General features: G+C 42.7%; 1 protein-coding gene across 6 annotated transcripts in view; it reads right to left on the reverse strand.

The window, feature by feature from the left end:
• Positions 1 to 12240, reverse strand: part of CELSR1 (cadherin EGF LAG seven-pass G-type receptor 1) — a 160137-nt gene that overhangs the window by 42944 nt on the left and 104953 nt on the right. For all 6 annotated transcript variants that reach the window (XM_085217631.1, XM_085217625.1, XM_085217622.1 and 3 more), the window contains exons 6-9: positions 5461 to 5618; positions 4196 to 4359; positions 2802 to 2927; positions 106 to 272 (exon numbers count right to left, since the gene is read on the reverse strand). In XM_085217631.1, the coding sequence (XP_085073757.1) occupies positions 106 to 272; positions 2802 to 2927; positions 4196 to 4359; positions 5461 to 5618 (615 nt within the window). The remainder of the gene's footprint in view (positions 1 to 105; positions 273 to 2801; positions 2928 to 4195; positions 4360 to 5460; positions 5619 to 12240) is intronic.

Raw genomic sequence — 12240 nt, forward strand, 5'->3', positions numbered from 1 at the left:
TTAGCTGGATGGAGGAAGCTATGCAGTTCATGTGGCCATGTCCACAGATGGGGATGGAAGAGGATTTCTTAAGTTTTTTCTAAGCAAAAAAGTCCACAGTTCTACCTGAATGTTGATCTTGGATGCAGTTCCTGCATTTGCTTGCATCAGCATGCCATTGACTTTCCGTGTTCTGAACATCAGCCCAATGTACCATGGCACAGAGATGGTAATATCAAGTTCACTCCAAATGATAATGCTCTCACCACTGAAACGCTGAGGAGAAGGCATTACTGCAAAAGGAAAGACAAGACAGAAATATCTTTGTATCCTTCAGGACAGAGGTTAAGAGGAGAAATGACATGCAGGGCAGCACCTCCACACTGATACTGCATTACACAGGTGAGAAATGTTCCTAGAAAGATAAGCTCAGGATCTCTGCTGGTAGATTTCTGACCATGAGTGGGTGGACAAAGCCGGAATTACAAGGGCAGCACTCACTGCAGATATTTTCAACATATCCGTGATTACCTGCTTCTAATTAACAGATTAAACACAGAGGAAAGGCTCTGAGGCAACAGGAAATATTCATTAATTATAAATACTCCTGGGCCAGCTTATTCAGCTTTCTCAGTTATGCAGTCTTTTCACAGGGAGATAGCTCTTGTGGAGCTACCAAAACCATCTGCCTTAGATATCTAGAGCTGACAGCTGAAGTGTTGCCCTGATGTCTAATCCCGCACAAACATTCAGTGGCTTTGGTGTGGGACCCACTGTTGGCTCCTGAACGATGCCCTCTCTCTTTTGATAGACTCCAAGAAAGAGACTCCATAGTTTGTGGGCAACCTGTGCTCCATCACCACCCACAGTAAATAATATTTTCCTGGTATTCAGATGGAACTGTTATCCAGTTTGAGCCCATTGCCTTTTGTCCTGTCACTTGTTCTTATTTGCACTCCACTTGCTTAAAACTTGAATCCAGTGCTTGAGCTCTGACTCTCTGGGTCAGTGCATGATTCAACAGTCCACACTGCAACCACATCAACGTACACCATGACATCCACGATGACCACAATCATTGCCTCCTTCTGTCCTATGCATGCATCAACCAGCTGGCTCTATCCTCCTCTACCCTGCCAATCTTCAATAACCTTAAATCCCAATTTCTTTGCTAGAGGTTTTCCAGACCATCGCTGAGAATTTTAAGCCTGCCTGCCTCCAGAGAGCAGATAAGAGGCAAACTCTGGGCCCTCCCACCTGCTAGAGGATGGGAAAGCTGTTCACAAGCTTGGCTCCTGGGAGAAGGAGACTGGCATGACAATCTTCTTCCTTTTCTTGCCAGTGGTAACTTAAGGTGCCCACAGACATCATTCCCTTCCCACATTTCCTCCCAACTCCCCTCCCTTCCCTGAGGCCAGGGTGCAACTTCCCTTGTTTATAGAACAGAAATCCCTGTTCCTCAGCCCTCCGGCCTCTCTCCATCCCCACCCCTTCCCCAAGCCTGAAGACAGGGGTCTGTAGGGAGGGCTGGTGGCCACATCCAATGCTACAGAAGGGACTCAATCAATCCTGTCACCTCAGGGGCGAGCACACATGCTTCAAATCATCTCTCTGCCTTGGAGCTGCTACAGAAAGCAGATACATCACTAGTGGTGGTGATAGCAGCTCTGGGCTCTGTGTTAGGTGGAAGCTAGCAGAATACCTCCACCATCTCTTTCTGCCACCCCTATCCTGCAGACCCTCCTTTCCAAGCCGGAAGCATAACTGCATGCTCTGCCTGCAGCCCTCTATTCCCAAGCTGCTCAGGCAAGATGAGAGCAATTTCAACCTATTTCTGGCCCCTTGGGTGAGGCATGCTGTGCTAAAGTGGTTTGCAAACATTATGGCATGCACACCTCAGCTTGGAGTCTGCTATTCCAGGGTCCATGTCCTGCTGAGAGTAATGAACGTCTGATTCAGGGTTGATACATCAAAAGAACAAAATCCTTGCTTGTGCTGTAAGCTGTTCTAGGCTAAGTGTCATGGAGAGGATAATGGAAATGAAACCCTACCGTACCTGCAGCTGGGCAAGCACTGGGCAGAGTTTGTCCTTCTGTCTCTAGGAAAGCCATGTCCAATTAAGGCATGTGCTCCTTTCTGGAAGCCTGCAGTGCAAGAGGACTCCAGAACTGCAACCCTGTGCCAGATGTGGTCGTGCTGCCTTGGAGGAGCAGGCAGCCTGCAGTGCACTGACCCCAAGGATCCCCTTGGGCAGGCTCCTCTGGCTTCCCTGGGGAGAAACTAACGGCAGGTTCTTCACGCCCTATGGAACACACCTGCTGCTCCTTCCTCATCTAGTATTAATGAGGTTTTACACATACACGCACATTGTGCTCAATCAAAGAAAAGCCCAGCAAAACTGAAAGTGTTCATACTCAGCAGAGGCAGACTTCTTGCCAAGGAAGTGGTGATTAAAAACGCACATTTGACCCTGGTTTGAGTCAAAGCCTAATAAAGTCAGCAGGATTCTTTCCACTGATTTAAGAGGGCTTAGGATTTGGCATTTTTATTATAAACAAATTAATGAATACTGCCAAGTGCTGTGGAACTGTGTTGGTCATGTAAGTAAATTAATGAAAACTGCTGTTACCCATCAGTAAGTGAGCTATCATATTTACTATACAGGCAATCTCACACAGATTTCAAACAGACAAAAGGTGATTTTTCAATTGCAGTCCTCTGTTACTTATTCCTTAAATTGCCACAGTTGGACACAAATGCTCTGAGATGTCAGTGACTGGTAATGGGATGAGATGACACATGGAGAGGTCTTTGCACCCTACCTTGCTCGCAGTTCTTCCCTCCATACTGCACGGGGCACTCACAGATGTAGGTGCTCCACTTGTTGACACATGTGCCTCCGTTCTGGCACCAGTTGGCTTCGCAATAGTTCCTCTGTGCTGCACAGCCTGCAATTCAGAAAAACAGTTACTTTACACAGCTTCAACAAGAAAAGGCTCTGAATGACTGAATCTGAGTTTATTTGCAAAAAGAAGACTTAAACACTACAGTCTTTTTTTTTTCTAATAAATACACTTGAAGGCAGTGAAGCAAAATATGGATGGCAAAAGTTTTCATGAGCTGGGCAAGTGTCAAATTCATAAAGATAAACCAATCAACAGCTATTCAATTCAATCGCTGAGCTGTAAATCTCTGTAAATTAAGAGAAAATTTGGGACAAATATCCAGCAACCATTGCAGGCAACAGTCAGATCAACCAGTGCTATGATTCAGTACCACTGTTCTCAATTTACTGTCATGTAACAAAGAAACTAATCAGGGAAAGGCAGTGTGTACTGTCACACAGAGGAGTAAAGCTATTGTAGGTTTAAAACCATGTGGAAACATGCTTTGAACTGAGGAAAAAGAAATTCAACACTTCTTATTTCCTTCCCGATGTTTATTTCCACAGGACAAAAATTTGTCTTTAACCAATATTAGGGTCATGAATATTAAAAAAATGCTCCAAAATAAAAAAGTAATCTGAAGCTTATGCTACAACTTCCTTCTTATTACATGATCAATGCACCAAATAAAAAACAGAATTTAACTCTTACACAGACCTTCAGCTGGGTGAAACGAAATGACTTGCCTTTCTTCTGTGTAAGAGACAGATTTATGTGGATGAGAACGTTATGTAAATCAGAATTAATCTTTGTTGATCCAGGGACAAGAAACCAACCCAGAAATTCCAACAGGCTGCTGCATGAAACCGGTTTCAGACACGGAAAACTGCACCATTTGACTTACAGGATAAACATAATTCATGAAAAAGTCACTATAAATAACGTCTTTTTCATGTACTAATCCCAAGAATTTCAGAGCAAAGTGACACTGAATAGGTAGTTATTTCTTTGTTTAAAAAAGGAGTAAATTATCTGCACAAATTCCTGGGAGAAACCTGTAGTGATGCAGAAGGGTCTAAACAAGCCCAGCCCTTTTCTGCGTGCCACTTACACGTTTAAGTGTGCACCATGCCACAGGCTATTGTGTGCATCCTTGGCACAGGTGCTGACCGCACCTTGTTCAAACAGATGAGGTGTGCTGAGCAGGCCTGGCTGCAGTCGTGCCAGGGATGGGGCTGCTCACAGTGCCCACCCTTCTGAAGTGCTGTTTTACATACAGCTAGGGCAGTGAGCTTTCTCCCGTTGACTTCTGAGCCTTTGGTCTTTCCTACCTGGCAGCGTGCCATTATTGGCAATGAAACTAGCCATGTCAATTGGCTTGCTGTCGATGGAGAGGTTCCTCATGCAGCCGACGAACTGCCTGTTGTGCACTGGGAAATCTTCTGGCAAGTTTGGGACGCCGCCGAGCAGCAGAGGGCCAGTCAGGTCCAACGATCTGAAAGAACAAAGAAATGATCACTGTTTCCTGCGTGCTGTTTTGATTCTTATCTTACTGTTTCCATAAGCGCGTTGAGGAGATGTTGAGTTTACTTGTGTTGCTATTCACCTCCCTCAGCTACAGCAGCATTTTCAGAGCCTGTAATAATCAAACAACTCTGGTGAAACAGCTGTTCTTGGTGACAATGCAGAAACACCATAATCTGTCAAGTAGGTGTTACCATATGCGCACAGAACCCAATGATCTGTCTCTAACAGTGGCCAACATGAGGAAGAAAATGAAAATTATGGGAAAACATACAGCTGTGGGTCACTTCTGATTCTAGTAAGCCAGGGGCTGGTTTAGACACCGCAACAAAAGGGCTGAGGTGGTTAGACTTTCATATAATGACTTCATTACCATGCGCTGCCAATTCTTTTTAAGACTTCTGAAGATTTGATTGGTGGAAATAGATTCCACTGATTGATTCCAGACTGCAAAAAGTCTTGAACTATCCCTAATTTTTATGATGCCCTCTCTCCTTGGGATTCTAGAAAAGCATGTGCATACCAATGGCTTTTCTGCTATCACTTATTATTTTATACTCCTATATGTTACTTGTCGTCCATTTCCTCTTTAAACTCGACAGGAATAATCTTTTTGGCCTTTCCTCACAGAAAAGTTTTTTTCTCATAGCTGATGAGTTTCAGTGACCTTTTCTGAGCTTTCTTCATTTCCATCTCCTTTGAAAACAGGACTGTTAACTCAAGTGATGGAAGAATTAAGCTTTTCAGCTATCTCCTTCCTAAAGATGTTTAACATTGTATTTGCCTCACTCTCCATATTTTCAAGAGTGGCTTATTTTCTGGGGCCATTTACACTGATTTCTGGTTCATTTTGGTGCAATTTAGGCACATGTCTGTATCTATGTGAATTGCATTGCACCAAGTGTGTGGTAACCTCCACAAAATTTCATCTGCCGAACTAAAACTTGTCAATTTTTCTTGTTAAATTGCACCTGTTTTTCTGACTTTATCTGTTTGATTGTTAACCTCATATTGCTGGCCCTTCCCTGGAGGAAGAGAATAAATGGAAAACACAAATAGAGGAAATTCTTACTTCTTTGAGCCAGTCTGAGTCCCCTGGGCAGCACAGGTGTAGTTTCCAATGAGGCTTCCGAAGCGTACGGCCACTGCTGTGTCACAGTCATCCACAGTCACCACTGCCACCTTCTCCCCCGAAGGCCCATGGGGAATTCCTAATCGCCCAATGTTGGGCTTCAAGAAGTAAATGGCACATCATATAATGCTGTATACATACAAGGATTTAAACACAGGTTCCTACAGCTTAATATCACGCTTCTTATTACTCCCGAAGGAGGACTAAAATAGGATGCGTAAATAAAATAGAAAAAGTTAAGTTGACTGGCAATACATAGGCAAGAAAAAAAACAAAATGGATGACTTTAGAGGGTTTCATACACACCCAGTGTGATACATGGCATGGTCAGAAGTGACCTCAGTATTTTCCACTGCTGAACCATTTTGACTCAAAACACTTCAAAAAGGCACTTTCTTACTTCTACATAACAAATTTTAATATATTTTGCTCTTTTTTTTGCAGCTCCTCATCTCAACTGAATGAAATCACTTGCATTTTAACATTGTTTCTGCCCAAAGACAGAAAAAACATTGAGTGATGTAATTATCACCAATGAGGCTAAACCCTTAGAGCAAGTTTCCTCTGAAGGGGCAGCTCTGTCAGAGGCACCAGAAGCAGAGTGCAGGCTCCAAAAAAAAAAGCCTGTAGTGAAAAGTTTTCTGATAACTGGGAGAGAGTTTAGATGAAGGTTGCTTGTGTCTTTCCTCTGCAGGGCAGGTATGGAAACCCTAAGTGCACTGTTGAGCCAGCTGAGAAGTCCCCACTTCTCATCACTGGACAGAGATCAGCAACCCACTGAGATAGGGAAACAAAGCCAAGAGACGGATCTGAGCTTGCTCACACAGCACTTTGATGCAGGCACACAGACTGACATCATGGGTGGGGTGTGAAGGACAGGAAGAACGTGTATTTTAGAAAAGCAACAGAAGCTTGGGCTTGCCCTGATCTCTGGGTTCAGTCAGACAGCAGGAAACTCCTGCCTGCCCAACCACAGTGTATTGTGATGAACAAACGTGGGCACCAAAACTAGAACTATCACGCTCAGCCTCACAACCTCACTGCAACCCTGTGCACAGGAATTGTCACCCTCACTTCAGCAACTACAAAAACTGAGAAAATTCAATGATTTCAGCAGACAGGAAAGCCGACGGGACCACTGAGAATCCAAACCCAATCATCCCCACCACAGGCACATCCGTCATCTCCGTATGTATCCACTAATTACCCATTGCAGGGGCACAAGATCTGCCCCACATCACTGACAGGAGACCACATCTGCTGCACAGACACCGAACAGCCTCAGGAGAATCATCCCTCTGCTGGTGAGGTGTGTCATTATGGCGAAAAAAGTGAGCAGATATAAACAACAGCATGATAGCCTTGGTGAAGAGCAAAAAAATTGTGTAAGAAAACTCATTTTCATGCTGGCTTTGCTGCCATTCCTCTGTGAGCAAAGGGACACCTCACAGGCGTGAACAAGTCAGGATCTGACCCAGACAAGCAGCATAACTGGAAGCCAAGGTATACTTTTAGGATGTGATGATCAACAAGGTTTGTAATCACAGGGACATGGAAGCTAGCCGGGCATTACACTGTAGTTTGCTGTACATCTGATTTAGAACACACATAGTTCAAATGCATGCTGAAATCCATTCTTTGTGGAACAAGCAAGGAAGCAGTAAGGAGACAAAAGCCAATTCTTTCTGCTACAATTGTACACACACATAAATACATTAAAATACTTAAAATCATATCATCATCAGTAAAGTCAGCGAGATTTATTCGAGGAGTAATTACCCTAACGCATAACAAACTTTTAAAAAGATGTTTCCTGGTGTCAGTTCCAGTTGGAAAGTATTTTCCATTTCCTCTACTTAATGTGAATTAATGTGATCACACAGTTTGGCAGCTATACAGTATAAGGTTTTGACCTCTCCTAACTCACATGAAGGCAGATTTTATTTTTCTGATACTCTCCAGGGTTTGGTGCTGCCTAGCTTGGGCAGACAGGAAGCATATATAGTTGTGGTGCTGAAAATATTACGGTGAAAACATTAGTGAGCAGCTTTTCAAAGTAAACAAAAAAAAAAAACACATAAAAAACAAACTAGCCGACAGGCAGACATTCCCTTCCAAAATTAAAATGTTTACATTCTGGGTGCTACTTCCATTCATTCAGAGGAATGATTTGATTAACATTTATGTTCTCTTGCTTCACTGAAATAATCTATTGTTTCTTACATGGGAGCCTTGACAAAGGAAGGGTATTTACTCTCGCAGCAGGAGGGCTCTGCCCAATGTTAATCAAGACTGCAACCTGATGAGATTCATCAGTTTGCAGCTGCTCCTTCACAGTCAAGCAGCCCCAGTGGTAAATGGATTTTTTTTCTTCTTTTATTTAACATTGAAATTGCAAAGTTTTTCTTTAGATGCTGACTGGTAACTGCAGTGCAGACCTCTGGCATCTCTTCAGCTCTGATGACCACACAGAACCACGAGCTGAAGAAAAATAAATGAATTACTCAAGTGAATGAAAAAAAAACCTGTACGCAGTACAAACCATCCTTAGTTCAATCATGTCACGATTTCCTGAACATGCTAAAAGTCCTATTTGATAGAACTGGTCAAAAATGGAAGGATATGTTGCTGAGAAAGGAAAGAAATTCTTTGAGTGATTTAATGTGATCTGGGCTTCTTTCTTTTACACGTGTCATGTAATACACTACTCATCTTCTCAAGACGCAGCTTAAGGATTGTCTTATATCTGAAATGTTGTAAATAAAAACAAAAGGCACTGAGGGATCCTAAGTTAGGAGCTCTTGCAGAATTTAATCATGAAAATAATTTTATTCATTTAATATTTTGATTAGTATTAAATGCAGTTTTCTGGTGATTTTAAGGATATCTAGAGTACTATGAGAAAATAATCACTTTCAATATGAGACTTAGAGAATTAATCACACAACTTAAAACTTGGGATCTAATGACAAAAACTTCTACTACGGGCTTAGAGATTCCCAGCTATCGATGATGGAAAAGTATGGAAGAACTAACTGTATTAATCAACTATAAAACTATTAAGAACCATGGCATGGTTGAAAACACAAAACAATCACAATGAAGAGTACAGAATATTGCATAATTTTGATTCCATTTATTAAAAGGAACTTCAACCTAGAGCTGATGCATATTAATGTGGCCAGGGCAATGGAAAACTTTACAGACCAAAAGGGCTCATGAAGGCTAGCAAATGAAAACTGGGACGAGTTTTGGAACTGAGAAGATGCAATCACTGCAATGGATGCAGTACAAGAACAAACGGGTAAACGATGCCCATGAGTAACGTAGACCAGAAATCACCAGGTGATACCCTGCCTTAGGAGTGGTGATCTCTGGAAGAGTGGCAGGGGCAAAAATTATAAAAAGAACTTAATTTGTTTGGAATTAGAGAAGCTCATGTGAGCAGTGGGCTGACCTGTGTTCCTAAGAAAATTAATCATAGCAATTAATGCTTACAAAATGCTCAATAACGGCAATACTGAACACTAAATGACAGCACAAACATCTACATTTCAAGCATGATCTTCACTTCTGTGGAATATTACTGGAGCAAGACTGATCCCTAACAGGAGGAACATCTAACACAAAACAGCATCAATTCACACTATTATTTTCTGGAAATGTGTTCAGGGAGTTAAAAGGCAGACTTTCATCTGGGCCCTTAGCAGTCCTTTCTGCCTGTCAGCCTCATCTCCTGAAACACCACGCTACCCTCAAAAGGCACGTTTCACTAGTGTGCCAATTCTGCACTCATGAGTAAATGTTCAGTGTGGTGTACAGGAATGTACCAGCATGACCCCCATTAATGGCCATGCAAGTCACGTAGCTGAGTTCCTGCTCACGGAACTGAAAATTTAGCTTGCACTGCCCTAAAGACTGCCTTTTAACTTATTGCTTGCCCAGAAAGAAGCTGGGATTCAAACTTCAAAGACCACATGCTGAAAAAGCAAGTAGCAAGGAGAGGAACCAAGCAGTGCCAGAGAGAGCCTGGTCACCCTTCAACAAAGCACAAAAGAATGTATATGTCCTGGGCTGAAAACAGAAATAAAATAAAATAAAATAAAATAAAATAAAATAATTAAAAAAAAATGTTGCAGAGCATTATCATCATGTAATGATTCTTCAAATATTTGGTGTACCCCATATTGAAGACTGCTGCATTCGTACCTGTGCTCGTCTGTCATAACTGTCATAACTGCACACGGAGAAATGAGAAGAGAAGGAAGCAGAGCCCTGACGCATTAAAGAGCTCCCTTCATTTTTCTTTATCTATAAAACAAGACAAATCATATTTATGTTCCTCAAACAATGGCAGCAAGCACATAAAATAGTAAACAATGACCACTTTCGGACTGTGGAGGTGCTGCTTTTGCCCTGCCACCTGCAGGCATTTCCTCCGGTCACAGTTGATGACAGAGTGAGAAAATGCCACTGAAAAAGTACTTTACTAGAGATGCCAGATCTGATTGTAGTGAAACCCAAGTGTGGAGCGATGAACTGTTTTGACACCATCCCACAATCTCAACAGAAAGAAACATATGTAGATCCTCACAGGTGCCTGAAAAAAGCTGAGAAGTTTAATCTGTGAACTTGTGTTGTATAAATGGAGCCGGATAGAGGAGAGAAGGTCATCAAAACACATATGTTTATAGTTTGCATATCTACTGCACAAATCTACTCCCATTCCACTTAAAACATCAGAGAGAGATTCTGATATATCTCAGTTTCATTTGGATCCTTTCTTATTTTAAAGTAAATATTTAACTGCTGGAACTCACACAGTTACTTATTAAAGATACAGATAGTCTAATAATGCATAGTGAATGGAAAAGACATACTGATTAATGGATAATGGAAGCCTTGTTCTGTATTCTTAAAATATTTATGTTACATTTTTACATTATAAATAATATTGTTTTCAAAAGTCACAATGCAAAATCACTGCAGAAATTTAAGCAAATAGTCCATCTTTGGTAGATTTATCTTGAATTAAACCAGACTGAATACTGTACACAGAAAAATATTGCAAAGTGCCAGTGTTAGTCAATCAACAGCAGCTATGAGGATTAGCTCTCTGGATCTCACCCTGTATTAGTTAATCCGTAAGATCACAAAATCTTTGAATAGCCTGTGTTGGAAGGGACCACAAAGAATACCTTGTTCCAGCCACCCTGCCACCCACTAATTCAGGCACCAGATCAGGCTGCCCAGGGCCCCATCCAACCTGCTCTTGAACACCTCCAGGTATGGGACATCCACAACTGCTCTGGGCTGCCTGTTCCAGCACCTCACTACCGTCACAGTGAAAGGGCTTTCCCAAAGGTCTTACAAACATCTCCTCCACCTGGAACACTCTCCACCAAATTCCATTCTCATTAAAAAAATTGCCATTTGACTCCTTGCAAAGATGGAAAGAGTGATAGTAGAGCATTTTTGGTCAGCCACAGAACAGTGTTTCCTTCTTCGTGGGTATTTCCTGACCTCACGCTCAAAGCTGTGCTCTGTAGTCCCAGCCTTGGCCACAGCTCCTTCCATCTGCCCAGCCGCCCTACTGAGCCCAGTGAAGGGGCTGACAGTGGAGGAGAAGACTTGGCAGCAGACCGCAAATATGGCCAAGACTTTGAGATGGGAACTCCTGAGAATGAGACCAAACTGATCTAGTCATGCTTGGCATCAGGAGAGCTGTTTTTCTCAGAGGATATATATAATGCCACATGCTGTAAATGCTCCCTTTCCTTGGCTCACTGTACTCATCAAAAATCTGTTTTAGAAAGTTGGCCTTTTATCCATATGCTTTGTGTGGCATGGTTTAATATGCAGAGCTTGGCTTGTTTGTCTTTAAATAAGTGCGAATCTGTAAAAAGAAAAGCCATCCTGAAGTCAGTGCCAGCCTTTCAGGGTTTCCAAGAGTTTGCTTACTGGACAATAAGTTACCCTTCTGTTTTTGTTAATCAGTAGCTAATGATTTATTGACTGTTATGAGTGGTTAAAGGTTAAAAAGAATCTGTTTCCTAGCTATTTTTAATACAAAACAATACTCCTCTGCATTGTTAACGTGCTGGTTCAAACCCCGAGTTGCTCAGTGCCTCACACCACTCCCTTTGGGGCTCTTTTCTTCCCAGCCTTTCCAGCTACAGTGATAATGGGGGAAAATGGAGCCATCAGCAGTGGGTCCCGTGGGATGCTGCTGCCGGACTGTCCCCCTCCTGGCTCCCTGGTGCTCATTAGGCCGCCCGCCAGCCCTCGGCCCCTTCGTTAACCCCCGGCCCCTGTGCTGCCATCCAACGCCTAGAAGGCAGCGAGCCCCTCCGATTCCCAGGCGATGCCGTGCTGCTTCACTGGTCAAAAAGCTCATTAACCGCCTGCCGCCACGCTCTGCCTCGGCCAGCAGCCCCTGGCCGGCCCCACGAGGAGGATAAATAAATAAGCAGGAAAAAACAAATGCATTGGCCAGCAGGAAGGAGAGAAATGCCAGTGAAACTTAGTGCTGCGCTGTGAATTTTTCTGATCAGTTGGGAAATTCTACATTAGGTTAGATTAAGAGAAACCATTAATGTTGATCTCTGCTTTTTTCATGCTTCCCTCTAGAGATTTCCAAAGCACCTTTTAAATTAGTGATGTGAACAACAGAAAATCTCTTACAAACATCCACTGGATCCCTCCTGATGAGTCACTAGG

This window comes from Meleagris gallopavo, chromosome 1, assembly GCF_905368555.1.
Source record: "Meleagris gallopavo chromosome 1, MGAL_WU_HG_1.1, whole genome shotgun sequence".
Lineage (NCBI taxonomy): Eukaryota > Metazoa > Chordata > Aves > Galliformes > Phasianidae > Meleagris > Meleagris gallopavo.